Source organism: Pipistrellus hanaki (assembly GCF_964339955.1).
Source record: "Pipistrellus hanaki genome assembly, chromosome: 6".
In the NCBI taxonomy this organism is placed as follows: domain Eukaryota; kingdom Metazoa; phylum Chordata; class Mammalia; order Chiroptera; family Vespertilionidae; genus Pipistrellus; species Pipistrellus hanaki.
In genome coordinates this window covers 7,541,443-7,562,195 of record NC_140508.1, presented here as the reverse complement: position 1 = coordinate 7,562,195, position 20,753 = coordinate 7,541,443, and the positions used below count along the sequence as shown (strand labels likewise).

Here is a 20,753-nt window from a genome sequence, read left to right as displayed (position 1 = left end):
CGGACGATTGGCCAGGCAATTAATCATGTCCTGCCTCGAATATCTCTTCTATTGTTGTATTGAACGGCTATTTAACCCTTATCAGTGGAAAAGTTTTCAATTGCTCGCCTTTCTGACAAGACAGGAGCTTCCAGAGTGCCGGGCGGACCCCCGCCCATCCCTCTCCCGCCCAGAGCCCGGATGTGCCTGGTCTTGTCCAGGGGGAGGGCGGCTCCACACTGAGAATGCGTGCACAGCTCAGGGGCCGTTTCCCCTGGGTGCCCGGGAAGGGCCAGCCTCTCCGCTGGTTCTGAGCATCGCTGCTCAGCTCCCTCAGGTCCTGTGGAGGACAGTGGTGTCCCTGGGTCTCCTCGGAGGCTCTGGAATCCGGTCCCTCCCTGGGAGGATGCGTTGGTCCCCCAGGGAGAAGATGTCTTTCCTCAAAGGCCCTCAGTGGGTGCCAAGGACCCTCCAAGTCTGGGCAAAGGGTGTTGTTTTGGTCTTGAGGGCTGTGTGTGACTGTCAGAGGATGGAGGTGGCGGGCAGAGATCCTCGTCACCTACCCCAGAGAAGCCTGGGCGTGGCTGGAGGGGGGGAATTGCTCCGGCAGGGGTGGCCGGAGGCCGAGGGACAGGGTGAAAAAGCACAGGTCCGTCGGGGAGGTGAAGGGAGTAAATTCAAAGAGGTGTCCCGCCTTCCCCCCCCACATACACATACAACAGAAAACACATGTAATAAACACGGAATTGTATATGTAGAGTATGTCATGTTTTTTTGTGAAAATTATATCAGAGGGACTGGCTTTGTCTGGAAATGGAGGAAATGCGATGGCAGTCCTGCAGATAGGTAATATTTAGCTGTGCTTTGAGAGCAGGTAGGAGTCAGCTCACATAATGCAAGTTTCTTAGGGAAACAATAATAAATAGATTTTCCTGCCTTTGATGTAATAAGCGTTATGATTTGTATAGTGTAATATAGTCCATCTCATATAATATATTCACTATGTGGCCTATAATATATAACAGATTGAAAAGCGTATATGAAATGCTCTTCCGGTAAGATAGTTTTCATTGGACCAGTGGATACAGCTTTTAACTCTCACTGGTTTTTAAAAGATCCCTCTGGTCCCTGTGTGGAGACCCGCTGGGGGTGCAGGGGCAACCCAAGATCCCAAAGAAGGGAGCAGTCATGGTCGTCATGCACCAGGGAGAGGGGGAGATGGGGAGCAGCTGGGGCATCCCAAAGCCTTCCTTCTGGACCTCCCTCTCCTGGGTTCCCGGCCTTCTTCCTGCCCCCCACATGCCTCACGCCGCACCCTGTTTGCGTGTTGAATGGGGCTCTGTGAGGGCAGAGTCCATGGACCCTCTCCGCCTGCTGAGAACCCGCAGGCGGAAGGGTTCGGCTCTTCTTGGGGACCCATCTGCGGGCTTTGTTACGGCAGCGCAGGCCTGGAGTAAGACGAGGCTGTCTCACAGGCTGAATGTTATTCCGGGCAAATTCTAGCTTTTTACACCATATTTTATTGCTGCCCGGGGTTTATGACTCTTTTGGGGCCCATTCTGCAGCCCACTTCCCAGCAAAAGCCAGATTTGGGGACAGCTGAGACCAGCCAGGCCCTCGAAGCGGAGAGACCTACATGTCTCCAGAGGGCCGCTGGCCCCTCGGACAGTGGAGCCTCTGTGAGCCTGTGGGGACCATTACAAGGACATCAAGACGCCCTGCCCTGGTGCCTGTTAAACAACACACAAACTAAACATGAATGATGATGATGATGGGATCCAAGGTGACCTTACCCCATCTGGGCCCACAGAAGGCCATGAAGTCCCTTCCTGAAGCCGCCCTGGAGAACGGGTGAGCACACCCGCGAGAGGGAGCTCTGCCCGCGGAGGCACAGGTGGTGCGCAGTGTAACACCCACCGGGCAATGAGCGCAGGGAGCTCTGGGCCCGCAGGTTCCCTCTCCTCCCGGACATCTTGGCCTGAGGGCAGCCCCAAACACCCAGGACATCTGCCTATCGCCGGCCACTGCCCTGATGACCTCTGGACTGCATTGAGTAATGCTCCCCTAAATTTCACACCCATCAGGACCTTATTGGAAATAAGATCTTTGCAAACATTTTTAACTAAGGAAGAATCTTGAGATGACATTATTCTTGATTTAGGGTAGGCCTACGTGCAATGACTTTGTGTCCTTGTAAGGAAAGGGGAAGACACAACGATTCCATTTCATCAAAGACAGATGCGTAGGAGAAGGGAGACAGCTGACACACTGGCACATCACCTCCTCCAGGAAGTCCTTCAGGGTGGGCTTGGTGGAGATGAGCAGCAATCCTGAGAAAGCCTAGGCCTCTTGCCATGGCCTCATCTGACCGTCCTCACCTGTGGCTTTGTCTCTTGAGGTTCTTTGCATTGTGAGGAGTGGCTTTATGATCCTCCTAAGATATGCAGAATAAAGCATCGCGATGTCTCTGTCCCTCCTGGTCACGAGGGCTGATGTGATACAGCTGGCTGGTTAAGCAGGTGGCCCCTGACCCCCCCCCCCCCCAAACCCCTCTCAAGAGGCACAAAGTGATAGACCTTCCCTGGGAGGAGCAGCCCAGAGCTCCAGGCGTCCATCTTGGGGAATTCTGAAGCTACAGAACTGTGCAGTGATTGATTAGCAATGTCTTCTGGGAGCATGGGTGGCGGGGGGAGGGGCATGGAGACAGGTGAGCCATGGATTTGCCATCCTTCATAACTGAGAACCTCATTCTCCCTCCCCAAAGCCCCATACATTTTCTAGGTCTTAACCCAGTGGCATATACATGATAGATGTTAAAAATATTTGTTATTTGATCGATAGTTTATTGAGTAGTCATTTTATAGCCCAGTGACTACATGCTAGATTGAGAGAGAGGGTGTAAGGGAGGGAAGGGGAGAAGACTCTGCCTGCCAAAGGAGATGGGAACTGTGGCAAAGTCAAAGGTCAGCCATCTCACCCATCTGGGCACGGGAGGCCATTCTTTCCATGCCCACCAAGGACCTACGATGTGCTGGCGGTGGCCTTGAGGCTAAGGGTGCCATGCCCACGCTCAGGAAGGCACCCTTCCCATCTCTAATTTCATGAACTTTGTGCCAGAAAGCCCTGCCCATCTCCCCCGGCTCTTCAGTGCTGAGCCTCTCCCCCCGCGGAGAGGAAGGGGGGCCCGGGCCCGTTGGACAAACACTCCAATGAAAGCAGCCCTCAGCAGTGGGAGAAAGGGCCTCTTTTCTGGGACCTTGTCAGAGTCTAGAGTTGAACCTCTTTTCTTGAGAAAGGAAAATACCATGCAGGCCCACACCCGCAAACGCATGCATGTGGGCGTGATTTATGAGCCCGCACGTCAACCAGTGTTTTCTCTCGGTGACTGAAGTCTTTCCTCCTCTTGGACCAAGACATCAACAGTATGGTCATTGTATGTTTTTCCACTTTTCCCAGAGCCAGGAACCAGGAAAAAAGCTAAAAATGAAACGTAGGAAAAATGAAGTCCAGGCCATACCCACCACAGTTTGGGGAGCCGTGGAAGGCCGCTGTCTCAGAGCCCAGGGCCCGACCCCTAGACCTCACCCTCTGACCTGACATGCCCTGGAGACACGCAGGCCCCAGGCCCACACCTGGCACTCATCACGCGCCTCTTGTGAGAAGCTCTGTAGGACGCTGCATGGGGAGACTCAGTGGCCTCCAAAGGCTTCTCTGCACCCCTGTTGCCTTCTGAATGTTCAGAGGAGGTGACACCCTCTCTGAGGGGTGGCTGATCACCAGCTCTGGGCTAAAGTCTCTCCTGGTCCCCCTCAGTGTCACTGCTCCAGCCCTGAGTCAACAAGAGCCTCTCTGAAGGGCACCAGGCCCAGAGAGGTGCCAGTCATGAGGACACCATCCAGGCCTTGCATGTGAAAAGCAGCAGATCTCAACTGGGGTGACCCTCCCACCCCCCAGGGGCCATCTGACTGTGCCTAGAGCCATTTGAGGTTGTCACAGTTCTGGGGTGCTGCTACTGGCACCTCATGCGTGCAGACCAGGGACACTGCTAACCACTGACCATGCACAGGGCAGCCCACAGCAGAGCACTCTCCAGCCCTCATCAGTGCTGGCCCAGCTGGGATGCTGGTCTGGAGAGATTCCTCTCTTACACCCTCTCCTTTGAACCCTTTCTGCTGTGTGACTGCCCCTCCTCCTTTTGTCTTTCAGGACCTTCCCATGGTTCAAGAATTGACGTGCCCATTTGAAGAGGCAACAAACAAAGGGATGGAGTGGGGGGGGGGCATGAGCCCCTCACAGGCTAGGACAGCCACTGGCAGCCATCCTGCCACCTGCCCTCCTTACTCACTCTCTTCCTCCTGTTCTTTGATGGGTGGCCTGCTGCACCTTCAAAACTAAAATCGAGCGAGAGTGAGTGCCAGACACAAGTCCACCATCTTTCTCACCCAACCAAGGACAGGGGAGAGCCAACTGAAGATCGGTGGTGTTGAGAGACCCCAAAAAGATCAAAAAGAAAGAAAATGTTCTTAGTGGTGATGGGCCCTGGAGCAGAGAGGAGAAAGTGCTGGCCGGCCCGCTGCGTGTGTCCCATGGAGATGGTCTGTCGAATTTCCCAGAGAAGGGCCTCTCCATCCTTCCCTTCCAGGAGACCACAGGGAGGGCGGAATGAGACCTCCCAGCTGGTGGGAGCCCGCCAGACCCCACATGAAAAAGAGAGGCCAACTCTGAACCTTCTCCATGGCCAAGGCTTGGAGGCAGAGTGAGCGCTCCCAGCCTGGGAGCCCTGAGGAGCTGAGCTCCAGGAACCAGAGAGCGGTTCCAGGGGTTGGTGATTGATTGCATTGGGCTCAGGAGAGTCCTCATTGGCTCTGTATCCTCTGGCCTCTGCCCTTCCCTGCTGCTCTATCCCCAGGCACTTCCCACCCCAGTCTTGCCCTGATGTACCCTCTCCTTGTGACATTCCTCCTGGACAGTTTCTCTGTTCCAATGTCACCTCCTCCTAGAGGCCTTGCCTAAGTCTCTATGACCCTCCATGTGAGTCTACCATCTGGGCAGGGGCCTTGTGTCATGCAGGCCATGCTGGGCACACAGCAGCTGCTCTGCCAATATGTTGCTCACTGGGTAGCACTCCTGTGCTAGGGGCTCTGCCAGGGCCTCCCCAGATAACTTACTTATGGGGTGCTCTCCCCTGACTGGCTTAACTAAGGCCATCATGGATGGTATTAGTAGATTCCCCCCAAAATTAACAACATGCCCGAGAGGTTGGGCTCCACGTCTGGATCTAGCCGGACCTGAGTTCCATCTTGGCTCTCCCTGGAGGTGACCTGAGGTCAGCCACATGCAGCTGCTCTTTTGTCTGTCAATCAGAGGCTGGAGGCCTTGGTGCCTAGCGCTGTTGGGAGAGTTAGATGTTCGGGGTGCTGAGCCCAGGGGTAGGTATAGCACCCCTCCACTCCAGGAGAAGCATGGTTAGGCGGAGGTCCTTGAAAAGTAGGGCGGTTTTTCTTTATGACCTGAGCGCCTGGGGAAGTCTCTTTCCCAGTAGTTCCTTTGGGGACCACCAAATGGTTCCACCCTCCATGTGCGACTCATTTGAAAAGACTGAGGAGCTGCAGACAAGCCGCTCCCTCCACATGGGAAACTCAGTCATGGGATTTGCATGAAAAGCATCTCAAAGCCGCCTTATTCAGCCTTCAGATATGCATGGCCCCTTCCCACCACCCTTGCCAAATATTAGAGGTGGCTGTTGGAGCTTCCTGCACTGAAAACAAAGGAGCTGTAGATTTAGTGGCTGTGAGCATATGCCCAGCATAGCTGGCAGGGCCCCAGAGACCCACAGTCAGGAGCCAGGGGCTGTGAAGAGGCTGTCAGGACGTGCTGATTCCTCTCCCAGGGCCTCTGCAGCACGCTAACGCGGTCTGGGAGTCCAGCTGGGTTCAAGGGCAAACCCTGTCCCTGGGCAGCTGAGTGACCTTGGACAAGTGGCTTTCCTTCTCTGACCTACATGGTTTCTAGGAGCCTCTTCAATAAATGTGTTATTTCTAAATCAATGAGGTAGAAAGGCCGAGTCCAGGAGGCTGAGAACAGGAGCCAGAGACCGTGGGGCGGACGGACGACCTCTCGGGAAGGTCCTGCCATCTGTCCTGTGTGCAGAGGTTCCTTCTCCTCTGCACCGCGGTTGCTACACTGAGCCCAGTTCCCAGCACCATCCCTCCCTGGCCATCCTCTTTCTGTTCCAGGCAGAACAGGGCAGGAATTCTGTCAAAGGAAGACAGAAGTGCTCAATGTCGCTGATGGGATCCAGGAAAATGCAGCAAAAAACCGCGCCAGTAATTCAGCTTCACACGGTGCTGCTCACAGGGGCCTGGCCAGAACCCTCAGCCAGGGCGAGTCTGGTTTCCTTGGAAAGGCGGAATTCTGCGAGACCGACTTCCCGGCACAGAGGGGGGGAGGCTCTGCAAGGCAACCTGAGACAAAGACCCAGGCATGAACTTTCTCTCCCTCTCCTTCCACACTCACATGCACAAACACGCACATATGCACATGCACACGCACGCACGCGCGCACACACACACACACACACACACACACACACACACCCAGAACGAGGCCACGTTTCTCCATTTTTCAAAGGAAGAGCTGTGTGTGGGCTTCACTTGGCCAACTTTGGGAGATGCCTCGATTCCGGGATGCTCTCGGAATAAAATCCAAACTGCGCACTTCCAAGGCCAACAAGGCCTTGGCTCTGACCTCACCCTGCTCGCGCTCTCCTCCCTCGCGACCCGCCAGCCTGCCCGGCTCCTTCCTGTTCCTCGAAGACTCGGGCTTGTGCTACTTCAGAGCCTTTGACATCCATGTCCCTTTAGTCTGAGCACTCTTCGGGGGGCCATCCCCGCTTCCCCTCAGGCCGCGGCTTGATGTTTCTTGATCTGAGAGGCCTCCCTGGAATATCCCCCATCTAAAGCAAGCCCCCCTTTCCCTTTCCTCCTGGCACTTCTCATTCTCTGAGAGCATGTTATTTATTTGCTGTTTATTTTCTGATTCCTCCTGGCAGAAAATGAACTGTGGGAAGGCAAGCGTCACATCGGCTGTTCATCATTGTATCCCGAGTCAGAGACAGCGCCTTCCGGATCTTGCAAGAATCTCCTGCTGGCCCATCCTCTCTGCAAACACTCGGAGGGGCATTTTTGGAGACGTGCACAGCCTGGCCAAGTGCTCCGGTCTGAATGTTTGTGTCCCTCCCAGGTTCCTGTGTTGAAATCCTAATCCCCTGTGTGAAGAGGTGGGGCCTCTGGAAGGTGCTTAGGTCTGGGGGATTAGTGTCCTTAGTAAAAGAGGCTCTTTGTCTCCTTCCGCCAGGTGAGGACACAGAATGTGCCGCCTGTGAACCAGGAAGAGGGCCCGCCCCAGGGCACAGCTGCGCTGGTGCTTTGATCCTGGACTTCCGGCCTCCAGAACTGTGAGAAACAAATTTCTATTGTTTCTAGGCCATCTAGGCTGACATTTCGTTATAGCAGCAGAGCCTGGCTGAGACGCCAAGCTGACACATTACAAAGCCATCATACTAGGTCCAGATGGAGCGAGTGAGATGTTTTAGATGGGGGTGTGAACCCCGGAGCCTGGCACATCGTTCTCTGGGGGGTCCTGCCTCTGCCTGTCCTCCAGCTGCCTGTCCCAAGTCCTCCCAGCCCTCCTCAAGGCCCACCAACACCCCAGGCACATCTGGGCTGTCATCGCTGCCCAGAACCCCGATCCTCACCCCTCTGCCGGGGTGCTCTCACACCTTTCAGTATTCAAGCTTCAACAATAGCACCTTTGGGAGTCTCTGCCAACCGAGGCTGAGTCACAGACTTCCTCTGTGTCCCTCTCTGCAAACTCCATTAGTCCATGTTTCTTGTATCTCTTTCCAGAGGTAGTCTAGTCATTCACTAACTATATATATTTTCTCTCACATGAAAGATAGCACCCATTATATATATATTTTTCTGCATTTTATATATCTTTCCTCTTAACACTGTTTCTTGGAGACCTTCTGAATCATTATGCATGAGATAGCTTTGTTCTGATAACTGCCGCCTGGGATTCCACGAAGCGGGAGGGAACCATAATTTATTCAACTGGTCGCTCTTTGTTGGAAATTCATACTGTTGGCACTATTCCACTCCGATAGGCAACTGTGGGGAATGTCTCTGCACATGCCCAGATCGTGCTTCAGCCCCTCTGACACCTGGCCAGCATCTAGTGCTCTACGGGACCCTTCCAAGAAGCCCCCCTAAATCCTGATTAAGTTTGGCTGGCTGCCCTCTGGGACTTGCAGGCCACCTGGCACACGCCTGCCCTGTAACACTCGCTACAGGGTATTCGTGTGTCTCACTTTCCCGTGTGCTTCCACCTCTGACTCTCCAGCCCAGCTCACGGTGCCTGGCACACAGTAGGCATGCACCTAGGAATGTAATGAACATCAAAATTAAGCCCTTGGTGTTCCGGGCATGCCAAATCTGGCTCTTTACTTCTGTTTCCTTTTTTTCCCTCCCTAGTTTGCTTCTGCACCCTCACCTCCTAGGCCCCTCAGTGTCCCCCTCTCCCCCAGCTCAGCAGGCTGTCTCCTTGTCCCTCGCCAGCCTCTACCCGAGTCCGGATGCTCCGGCTTTGCTCATGCCCTTTGCCCTCTCTGGAACGGCCTCCCTCTCTTGAAGCCCTCTCCCTTCCTCCAAGGCTGGGCTCTTCCCCCACCCCCTCCACCAGGGACGCTTTCGCTGAAATATCAATCTCTCCCTTTCCTGAACTGCTGCTGCCTTTATAGTCACTTTGGCATATTTTTTTCAAGCTCCATTGCTCACTAATTGTTTCCCGTCTGTTGGTTTTGTGTCCCCAGATAGACAGTGAGTTCTTTGAGAGCAGAGTGTCTTACACAACTCCATATCTCCCGCAGCGCCGGGCTCATGGTGGCTGCTCAGTACTTCCGTATTGGAGAAGCAATTGGCTCCCTCACTGATTGAGTCAGATTTCCACACTGATGGCTGGAGATTGTCCCCGCGGGCCCAAGGAGGTGCTAAGCATCATGGTCCTCATGCCCTTTCTGGTAGGAGACACAAGCCATGTGTCCGTGGGAACTGGCTCTCGCTAGACCTCTACCCCAGCCTGCTCAGACTGGGCCTCTGCGAGAGCGGCCTCGGGCCTCACTGCTCGGTGGGCCCTCTGGACCTGACAACAGCTCCTGTGGAAGTTGCATGTAACACCTGTCTTGCTCCCTTGGCTCTCGGGATAAACAGAGCCTCCAGAACCAAGGGAGCTTCACCCAGACTCCCTGTCCAGCCCTATTTCAGAGACAATTAGACACGATTCTGACTCAATCAGCCTTCATTTCCATCAAGAAAGACAGGAAGCAGGCCGTCCATCCCGTTAGGGTAGAAGAGTTAAGCCAGATTTAATAGAGCCCAAAAAACATCGAACTAGGTTTGCCACTAAACTTTGGGAGGAAAAAAAGAGAGAAGGAGGGTGCCAGAGACATGTGTTTACCACCGACAATCCAAGCTTGGGGCTCAAATTGATTCAGCCTGCTGGCTAAGGATGAGCTGGCCTGGCAAAGGCGGGAGGAACAGTGCCAATTGCAGATGCAAAATTCTGCTGGAGGTTTTTTCTCTGTTCTTGGTTTATTTATTCGACCTTCTCATTAGCCCACATACCCCTCAAGGCACTTGGGCTGGTGGATGGTTTGGGACTCCAGAGAGCAGGCCCTACAGGCATCTATGTAGGCTCTGCGTGGCCCAGCACAGTCTCACAAATCTCCCGCCTCAAACCCGGGGCTTTGATTGCCAAACAAGGATCTGCCTTCCTGCTGTGACTAGCCGGGAGATGCCTCCCCAGCTCTTTCTGATTCTGGTGGGCTCACTGCTCTCCCTACCACACGACAGCGATGCTCAGATGTCTTTATTCGGTAGACTCAATGAGGGAATGCCTCTTTGGCAGCCCCCGGAGACTCAGATGTGACGCCCACCCTCTCCATACTCCCCATCTAGTGGAGGAGAGTCATGAAAACAAATCAGCACAAGACAGGGCGGCATGTGCTGCAGGTCATGAAGGAATAGGGTGCTTTGGGGCTCTGTGCTCTAAGAAGCAACAAGGACTGATGTTTGGGGTGGGTGGGAGGGGGCTCAGCTTGACATCTGAGCTTGATCTTGGAAGGGGAGTGAGAGTCTTCCAGAGAGGGTGTAGAGGAGGAAAGTATTCAAGGTGAAGGATATCAAACGTCAAAAGGGGCAGCAATAGGAGGTATGGAGGGTGCTGGGAATGTGCCACAAGGCCAAGGATCCCAGGTGGGTGTGGCTCAAGAGGCCATGAGCACCCCAGGTTTTTGGAGGCAAAGTTAAGTAAGCAGCAAGGTGACAGTAAGCAGCAAGGTGACAATACAGGTATCTAATCAGAAGAGGAACAGGAACATCTTTTTAGAAAGATGATGATTGTGTGGCCATCCTGCACCAGGGACCAGCACTGGAGTTGCAGTGACCTGGTAGACAGGCTGATGCTGCAATGCTCCAGGCGAAAGCGTTGAACCCAGAGGGCTGGGGTGGGAGGGAAAGGAAGAAGGACCGCTGAGAGTCAGGAGGCAGCATCCTTCGCATTCTGGTCGCGAATGGCATATTGGCTCAGGCACAGAGGGGCTAGGATGTTGGGTGATGCCAAAGGCTCTATTTAGGGGTCTGAATGACTGGTGGTGCCATCGCTGATGGTCAGGAAGAGAGGAGAAGCAGGGGTTCCCTGTGGGACATGTGGGACGCCTGGGCAGCTCTGTCCACATGGATCAGAGCGCTCCGAATGAGCGGTGAGGGCAGAGGATGCCGTTGGTGGAGACATCCTAGGTAGTGGTAGGCAAAAGGTAAGACAGAAAAATAAGACCCAGATACTGGGGGGCGATGGACATTGGGGCTGGGCCTCAGAGAGATTATGAAGGGGAGGCACCAGTCATGACCGAGGACCAGAAGTCAGAGGAGTAAGCTTCAGGTGAAGGCAGATGGCAATGGGTAAGGATCAAAAACTGGCCCAAGGCAGAAAGTTGTTGCACTCGAACACCCACCATCCCTCTTCTTGGGTCCAACACACTGATTTCAAAGGGAGCAAACTGGTAGTGCATTTTGTTTGGGTGACTCTGACCCTGCCACCCTCACCTTCCTGAGTCCTGAAGTGGTCACATGACCCAGGCCTGACCGGCAGGATGATCACTACCTTCTGGCCACAGTTTAGGGTTTAGGGATAAAACTGTGACTCGGTGAGAGTCCATTCTAGGGCTTTTGCTGAAACCTTTGGGAAAGAGACTCGTCCTTCCTATTAGGGTTGCTATGTTGTAAGATAGCAGGAGCTCCCGGATCTCAATTTGTCACCTGCTGGGAGAGCTAGCCTGAACATGAAACCAGCACGGGGGAAAAGAGCTGAGACACAGGCACTGTTGTTGATATCATTTACTCTTTGCATCCAGCAATGCCTAGGTTTTTTAAAAGTCATTTGGGCCAACACATGTGCTTTTAAGTTTAATCCCATCTCATTTGGGTCCTGTCACTTACCATCTAAGGCGTCGTGACCCCTACAAGGCTACGTGGCTATTGAGAGGCTGCTGGGTACAAGAGTGGCATCTGGAAAAGACTTCAGTCCAGCCCTGCACATCACACACAATACCACAAACAGATTATGGCCACAGGAAAAAACACAGCTAGAAATGGATGAATTGGCTCTGTCTCAATACCTGTCAGCCTGGAAACATAAAGATTTCCTTTACGTTTTTCAAGGGCTGAGTCACACAGGCCAGACTTGGCTGGGCACGTCAACGTATTGTCCCTGCCAAGGAAGATGGTTACGATGGGAAGGTTGATTTATTTGAGTACTTGAATGTCAACATCACCCTGACAAAAAGAGAGAGCAGAATAGCGTGTGCTATTACCAGAGGTCTCTTTCCTGTCCTCAAAGCCCCAAAGCCCATGAGGTTAGATGTTTGAGGAAGTTGGCTGAGCATGGGCACATGGTATGATGGGCCCAGGGGCCTGGGAGAGGGCAGTCCTTGCCCAATGCCACAGACAAGGTGGGGGGACCGCTTTATATGTCGTGGTCTGGGACCTGAGTCATGAGTAGGAGCCAGGTATCTGAGGATGCTTGGTAGGAGGGACTAACAAGGGCTAAGGTCAGAGGAACAGTAGGAAGGCCAGTGAGTCCGAGCCGCAGTGAGTGAGAGCAGAAGAGAGGACCACCACGTTCTCCACGTGCCACCCATTTAGGCTCTTGGCTCTCTGGTCTACTCTCGTACTTAATGTATTTGGTCTCATCTTTCCATCTGTCAGTTCACCCATTCATCTATCCCACAAACACGTATTACCAGACAGCAGGCAGCACTGAGTCCTGAAGGAAGTGTTCTGCACGCAGAAGGGGGACCCACCATCTAGGCAGAGAAAGCCACAGGAGCCAAAGCCCAGCAAGGAAAAGCTCCCCACTGAGTGGGGCCTGCTGGGAAGGGCTTGCATGCCTGGCCTCATCTCCACCATGTTGGTAGAGCAGAGCACCTACGTGCAGAACACCGGGAAATGTACACACACACACACACACACACACACACACACACAGTTAATCTATGACTCTGGGAGAAATATGATAGAGTCTTATACTATAGTCTAGTACAGCCAAGTGGTAGTGGGGACCAAAGGCTTAAGGAAAAGTGAGGGGAGGGATGCTTATAATGGAGACTATTCCATCAATTAGCTAATTTTTTCCCTGCCAACCAAGAAAGGCCTTCATTAGTTACTGTTAGTGATGGCCCGGCCTTGGGCACCTGCTTGCTGCCGAGCGGCGCTGTGCGGGCCAGAGGGAGCTGTCTCAGAGCCTCAATCAGGCGGCGACGTGATGAGATTTGTGCCTTGGAAAGGTCAGCGCGGCGGCAGGCAGAGGATGGATGGAGGGGAAGGCAAGGTGTCCCTTAGAAGGCTGTTGGAAAAACACACACAAGGAGAACCAGCATTGGAGCAGAGGTGGTGGAGACTGGGCAGGCTGGGCACAGCCACTGCTGCATTCTTAGAGATGCCCACTGAGTTGTCTGATTGGAAAACAAACAAACAGACAAAAAGAATGGAGTCTAGACAACACAAAACTTGCCCCTCTCTGGAGTCCCTCTGTTCGGGAGAGGCACTGTAGCTGAAGGCAGACAGAACTAGGGAGCTTTCTGAGGTTGGCATACTCAATAGTTTTGAGAAGCTATTTGGGGAGATAGAACCCGGTGCTCCTGTTTCCTCAGTCTGGCCAGAATTTGCCTATTCTGTCAGGTTTGTGCAAATGAGACATTCATTAAGCTTGGGGGCTTTTGCTGCTCCTCTGGATAAAAGTTACCTTTTATCAAGGCTCTTACAATAGGCGCTCGAAAGGCCAAAGTGCAAAGGTGTCCCGTGTGGCCATTTAGACCCCTCTTCTACATGAGAGAATGGCAGACACTCTCCAGACACTGGATTCCCAAGCCACAGAACAAGAATCTCAAAAATGTGCCGGAGAGGAGGTACCCCGTTCCCGTCACCAGGCCCTCTCTCTGGAATTTGCTGTGATGCTTTCCAGGGAGAGTGGAGCCACTGTGAGCTTTGTGTCAACGCGATGGCTACTGTAATGAGCCATGTTGCCCATGTATGGGCACTTACTGTGCTGGACCCCCCCCCCCCCCAGGAGGGCTTCCAGAGCCCCCATTTCATAGAAACCTCTTCGCCCCAAGGGGTGAGGCTCACCCTGCTGACCTATTTTGTCTAACCACAGACCTGCCAGCACTGGAAGCCTTCTTGTGTACATGCCATTGTCTGACCTGGGCTGGGAAAGCCTGCGTTTCTGGTTCCCTTCCACACCGATTAAGATGACAAGAAGACAATGAGGCACTTGTCTCCAAAAGTGACTTCTTGGATCCACAGGCAAAATGTTAGAAAGTGGGTCTGAAGCCCAAGAAACAGGACACCCAGGCGCTTTGGGCTTGGGGAGTATTACAGAATCCCAGCCCCGGCCAAGAATGAGTCACAATGAAAGCTTTTAAAATATAAAACCATCAACCTAGATTTCAATTCCAAGGAAACACATACTTGGCCACGAGGGAATGCTTAAAAAAAAAAAAAAAAAAAAAAAAAAAAAAAAAAAAAAAAAAAAATCCGGCTTAAGCCACTTGACAGGAAAATAAAACAGCCAAGGAACATTCAAATATAATGATTTACATCCTCCCCCTCCCTTCCCCTCCCTTCCAATATGGGTCAGGCCAGACCTGGACTCGGTCTCTGCCAGAGTGCGTGTCCCTCTCCGGCTCCCTGCTTTCCACTAACACATGCAATCCTGCGCCGGGCTAGCCTGCGCGGTGCCGCCTTGGGGTAGCCGTGCCAGTCTCGTGGAATCTTCATGATCTCCCTGTGCTGGGGCTCTGGGTTTGCTTGAGGTGGCTTGGGAATATGAGAATTTTTCTTCCATTATTTATGTGTGCAAGCACTGTTCATTTCGCTCAAAGAAATGGGAGCCTGATTGATTTCCTAAACATAAGAATGAGGTTGCCCTGCAATAAATATTTAAGACTGACCAGGAAGGGCAACTACTATCTGCTAAAACACCAGCCCAGAAGTCACTTTCCCAGGGAAGGAATGAATGAATAGCCATCCTATCTAATATTTGCTCAGCACCGGAGAGTTTACAAAGGCTTTTCACTTATCACATTTGATCACAATAGCCCCGGAGAGGTGAACAGGGCATAGGTTACAGGGATTGTTAAAACCCCACATTTTTTTCTTTTCTTTCTTGGCAGATAAGGGCTGTAAAGGCTTAAAGACACTGCAGGAAGGTCAGACAGCATGGGGACTAAATCGAGGGTCTCTAATTCATTCATACACATATTTAAACACGCGCACACATTTATCTGGAGCCTATTTGAAGCCAGAGAAAATGGCAGTACACAGACAAATAAAACACGGTCTTTGCTCAAACCCTGCCAACCGTGTGCCAGGGTCAGCTGTCCCTGGGGGAATCATATACAGTGTGGCGACACAGCTCTCCCTCATTTGGCAAACATGCAAATATTTCCCGGGTGCAGAGCTAAACCGGGGTGCACGCACAGGCTCCCCGAATTTCCCTGCACGAGCTAACTGGGGTCTCTGCCTTTACCGCGGCGTCTTCCCCTGCCGCGCCCTGCAGCTCGGAGAGCGGCGGCTGCCCTTTCCGCCTGCCCCGTCGGCGAGGCGGCACCGCGCGGGGCCCGACCGGGAGTGCGAGCCGCCCCCAGCCCGCAGGCCCCTTCCTGGCTCCCGGCTCCCCGCCCCCAGCCCCGCAGCCCCTTCCTGGCTCCCGGCTCCTCGCTTCTTTGTCTTCTGTTGTGCTTGTTACTGTATCTCCCAAACACATTTTAGTATGCTTAGTGACACAGCCGGCACCCAGAACCGCTCTCCTCCGAGAACAATGGCCGCGGATGATGGCGGCGAGATCGGCGGAGCCTGGGACCAGCCGCCACGCCCGGCCTTTGTTCCCGGGCTGCGCGGCCCCGCGCTCCGCTCGGCAACGGGAACGCGCAGCCCGCGGTCAGGCTGTCAGGCGGGAGCTCCGGCGTCAGCCCGCGCCGATTCCTTTGTTCAGTCCGCACTCCCCGGCCCCGCCGCCGTCTCCGCGCCCGACCCGGTTCCTGCCCAACGGACCGGGCCCGGCGGCGTGTCCCGTGGCCTCCCCCCCTTTTCCTCCCGTGTCTTACATACACAGACACACACACACCCGTCCTCCCCCCCCCCCCCCCCCCCGTGTCTTACACACACACACACCCCCGCACGGCCTGAGTGTGAGAGCGCGGCCGGAAGGCGGGGCTCGGCTGTCAGTTCCAGGACCTTTTCCACTGGGACCCACAGCCGCACCCCCACAGAGGGCGACCGCCGGGGGGCGCCCCCACGACCCCTGACTGCAGCTCAGGGCCTTTTGGATTGGGGAGCTTTAGCTGTTGCTTTTGCCTTTTTTTTTTTTTTTCCTTCTTGTTTTACAGCTCCGGCTTTTTTTAGAATTGAAGGGAAAGCGGGCGGCCTGCAGTGGAGCGTGCCCGGCCTGCAGAGGCAGTCGTCTCCAACTTCCCCCCGCCCGGCCCGGCCTCGCACTTCGCCCCCGGGGCCCAGGCTGCCCCCCGCCCACACCCCGCGCCCGGCCCGCAGGGGGGCAGCGTGGGCACACACACACACCGGCACACACACACACACACACACACACACACACACCCCGGCACACACACACACACACCCCGGCGCACACACACACACACACACACACACACACACACACCGGCACACACACACACACACACCCCGGCGCACACACACACATACACACCCCGGCACACACACACACACCGGCACACACACACACACCGGCACACACACACATATACACCCCGGCACACACACACACACACACACACACCCCGGCACACACACACACACACCCCGGCACACACACACACACACACCCCCCGGCACACACACACACACACCCCGGCACACACACACACACACCCGAGCAGGACAGGCCGCCCCGGGGCGGGGCAGGGGCAGGGCAGGGCGCCCCGGAACGTTGCGGCGGGGCAGTGGCGTCGCAGGGGGCACTCTCGAGAGACGGACAGGAAGAGGGCCGGGGGGACGCCAGGGCGGGACCGCAGTACGGAAACGGCCCGGGGCTGAGCGGCAACTCGGATCCGGGATGGAGGGAGCCCGACCAGAGGCGTGAGGAGGCCGGGGCAGGCCTGGCTGCCTTCCCGGTGCCGGGGCCGCCGCCTGGCCGCGGAGGAGCGGGCCGCCCGCAGAGGGGCAGGAGTCGCCCCGGGCCTCGCGGGCGCACACAGGCCCAGGAGGCCGCACCTGGGCCCTGGAGTCCAGGGCCCTCGCCTCGCCCAGTTGTCCAAAGAGGGCACAGGCCACTCCCCTGGTGGGGAAACTGAGTCAGGTCCCGGCCCCACAGCACGGCCCCCACGCGTGTGTGAGCCCGCCCAGGCCAGGGAGCCAGGCCCCGGGGGTCTCCACACTAAGTGGGGGCAGGGGGCTTCACGGCTTCGCCGAGCTGGATTGGCGAGTCAGACGCTTGTAGATCCAGCGTTGGATTGGGGAGGGGTCTCTCAGACCATGGCCAGCTAGGCGACGATTGGGGGGATTCAAGTGCTTGGAGATCGAAGGCAGGTCCTGGGGAGGGGGCTCGGACCACTGGAAGGCCTAGGCGCTATTTGGGGAGGGGTCTCCCGCCCGGGCGCAGCGCGGAGCCGCCGCTGCGGCGCGGAAGGCAGCCTTTGTGCGGGTGGGCCGCCCGGCCCGGGCAGCGAACAAAGAGGGCTCGTCAGTGGGCGGGGGGCTTCTGCGGGGGTCACAGAGGGGAGACATGGCCACCCGGCGTTTAACCGACGCTTTCTTGTTGTTGCGGAATAATTCCATCCAAAACCGGCAGCTGTTAGCCGAGCAAGTGAGTAGTCACACCACCTGCAGCCCTCTGCATTCACGTAGCCATGCTGCGGTGAGTCCCTGGGCGGCCTCTCCACACGCGCCTCGTGTGCACTGCGGCTCTGCCTGTCTGTCTGTCTGTCTGTCTGTCTCTCCGTCTGAAGAAAAGATAAGAATTATACGGCAATGCGAGGTCTCTTGGCATCTGTAGCCCTGGATGAGGCTGGGGGAGGGGAGAATCCATTTTAAGTCCTTGCTCTATCCCTGCCTAGCTCTCTTCCTGCTCACTTCCGCCACCCTCCCCATTCCCCCTCCCCTCCCCAATCCACCCCCCCCTCCTCCCCCTCCCAACCCCCCCTCCCCCTCCCCTCCCCAATCCACCCCCCCTCCTCCCCCTCCCAACCCCCCCTCCCCCTCCCCTCCCCAATCCACCCCCCTCCTCCTCCCCCTCCCAACCCCCCCTCCCCCTCCCCTCCCCAATCCACCCCTCCTCCTCCTCCCCCTCCCAACCCCCCCCTCCCCTCCCCTCCCCAATCCACCCCCCTCCTCCTCCCCCTCCCAACCCCCCCTCCCCCTCCCCTCCCCAATCCACCCCCCTCCTCCTCCCCCTCCCAACCCCCCTCCCCCTCCCCTCCCCAATCCACCCCCCTCCTCCTCCCCCTCCCAACCCCCCTCCCCTCCCCAATCCACCCCCCTCCTCCTCCCCCTCCCAACCCCCCTCCCCCTCCCCTCCCCAATCCACCCCCCTCCTCCTCCCCCTCCCAACCCCCCCTCCCCCTCCCCTCCCCAATCCACCCCCTCCTCCTCCCCCTCCCAACCCCCCCTCCCCCTCCCCTCCCCAATCCACCTCCCCTCCTCCTCCCCCTCCCAACCCCCCTCCCCCTCCCCTCCCCAATCCACCCCCCTCCTCCTCCCCCTCCCAACCCCCCTCCCCCTCCCCTCCCCAATCCACCTCCCCTCCTCCTCCCCCTCCCAACCCCCCTCCCCCTCCCCTCCCCAATCCACCTCCCTTACTCCCCCTCCCCTCCCAAATCCACCCCCCTCCTCCCCCTCCCCTCCCAATCCACCCCCCCTCCCCCTCCCCTCCCCAATCCACCCCCCCTCCCCTCCCCTCCCCAATCCACCCCCCCTCCCCCTCCCCAATCCACCTCCCCCTCCCCTCCCTAATCCACCCCCCTCCCCCTCCCCTCCCCTCCCCAATCCACCTCCCCTACTCCCCCTCCCCAATCCACCCCTCCCCCCTCCCCTCCCCAATCCACCTCCCCCTCCCCTCCCTAATCCACCCCCCTCCCCCTCCCCTCCCCTCCCCAATCCACCTCCCCTACTCCCCCTCCCCAATCCACCCCTCCCCCCTCCCCTCCCCAATCCACCCCCCCCTCCCCCTCCCCTCCCCAATCTACCCCCCTCCTCCCCCACCCCTCCCTAATCCACCCCCCCTCCCCCTCCCCAATCCACCCCATCCCCCCTCTCCTCCCCCTCCTGCTCCCCTCTCCTCCCCTGGTCACCGCAGGACAATCCGCCCCCCATTTACATGTTTTAGCGCTGAGATTTGAGGCTTTCTGAGGCCTTTTTGTCCCCCCCTCCCGCCCCCGCCCCCGCCCCCGCACGGAGCCTCGCTTGGGCTCTGATGGCCTGGGTGCGGGTGCGTGATCGCAAACCCAAATCCCTGCGAATGCTCGACGCCCTCCCCCCCGCACGAGGAAGGGAAGGGGCTGTTTCTTTGTTCTGCTTGTCATTCTCCCGCTCCCTAATGGCCTCGCGGCCCTCTGCTCCCCTGCATAATCGCCCCGGGCCGCCGTGTGAGGCTGCAAGGTGCCATGAGGCTGCAAGGTGCCATCGGGCCTTCGTTTTCCATTTCCCCGACAGGAAATTAAGCTTTCGCTCCCTTCGATTGAAAACGTAACAGAATATGATGTGCTTGTGCGAGCGAACCCCCGTAACGCAGGGCTTTGTTCGGCTGCCGAGCCGGCCTCGCCGTAATGGCGCCCTTTGTTCGGAGCTGCGAGAGGCGAGGCCTTTGTCTGGACGAGGCCGCCTTCGCCTCCTCTTCCTCAGGCGCGGGGGCCTGGGTGGGCTCCGATAAGACAGTGATTAGCAGCCTTGTCAAATCTTAGGCGGAAAAGGGAAGCCACGACATTAATTTTCAGAGTTGGAGGGGTCCAGGCCGAAGACAGCTCCCCTTTGTCTGAAAGCAGCCGCGAACAAAGGGAATAAATCCATCCCCAACCAGATTCCTGGGCGTCATCCTGGAAACACAGCTCATCTCACCTCTTAGGGACCGTATTGCCTTTTAATTCTTTTCTTTATGACATTATCTAGACGCTTCAGAGAAAAATTATGCCATGTATCTTCATTATTGACAGGTTGTCTGCATAGACAGTTTTTTCTGTTTGTAAATCACCAGTGGAAACGGTCTTGGCCGCACTGCTCCTATAACAAAGCCATTCTAAGCCCCGGGAGCCGTTTTAGGAATAAAATCATGTATTATCAGATCAAAAATCATAGAAAACAGGGATGGAATGTGTTTAGGTTTTTATTTACTTTTTGTTTACTTAAGAATTTGAAGGTTTTTTTGTATTTGTAAACTGGAAAAAAAAAAGCCATTATACTGAAATTAGTGTAAAATGGAGACAGTAATTTCAGCACTAATTTTGAAAAAAAATTCTGAAATAAGCCAGGAATTAGAGTAGAAATCTAACGAATAAAATTCTACAGTGGAACTTGAATTTTGTTGAAGAAAATGTAAAAATTGCATGTCCCTTGAATAAATGGCTTGCCTTTGTTCTACCTCAGTGGGGGGAAAAAACTCAGCCTTGTTTCTAAAGTATCATTTTTAATTGATTAAAAAGTATAGTTTGCTTTTTAAATTTTTATAGAGTTAAAAACACGCTCAAATGTTGGGAAACATGACACTTTTTTATTATTAATCAACATAATTAGGTTAGACAGTTTAAAAACCTGCTGTCTGAAAAATATATTGTTTGCTTTTTAAATTTTTATAAAGTTAAAAACACCCTGAAATGTTGGGAAACATGACACTTTTTTATTATTAATCAACATAATTAGGTCACACAGTTTAAAAACTGGCAGCTTTTTAAAAGTGCATCTCTAAGGCCGATTTTAAAAATGGTTCTCTAAGTTAGGCAATTAAAAAAACATGTAAGATAACTCAAATTATTAAAAATTGATGCCTAAATTACACAATTTGGAAAAATAGATATGTCAGAAACATTATAACCTAAGTAAATAATTAAAAATCAATACCTAAAGTACACAATTTGGAAAAATAGATATGTCAGAAAATATACAGGTATCTTTAGGCAACTCAGAAAATTTCTT

The 20,753-nt window shown here is 55.0% G+C and overlaps 1 protein-coding gene across 8 annotated transcripts in view; it reads left to right on the top strand.

The window, feature by feature from the left end:
* Positions 1 to 20,753, top strand: part of STX16 (syntaxin 16) — a 142,268-nt gene that overhangs the window by 87,964 nt on the left and 33,551 nt on the right. For 2 of the 8 annotated variants that reach the window (XM_084887263.1, XM_084887264.1), the window contains exon 1: positions 16,544 to 17,487. In XM_084887263.1, the coding sequence (XP_084743389.1) occupies positions 17,356 to 17,487 (132 nt within the window). In that variant the 5' untranslated portion in view covers positions 16,544 to 17,355. Of the gene's footprint in view, positions 1 to 4,185; positions 7,205 to 7,335; positions 7,436 to 16,542; positions 17,488 to 20,753 lie in introns of those variants that run through there. The other 6 variants (XM_084887269.1, XM_084887267.1, XM_084887268.1 and 3 more) reach the window with 6 other exon arrangements.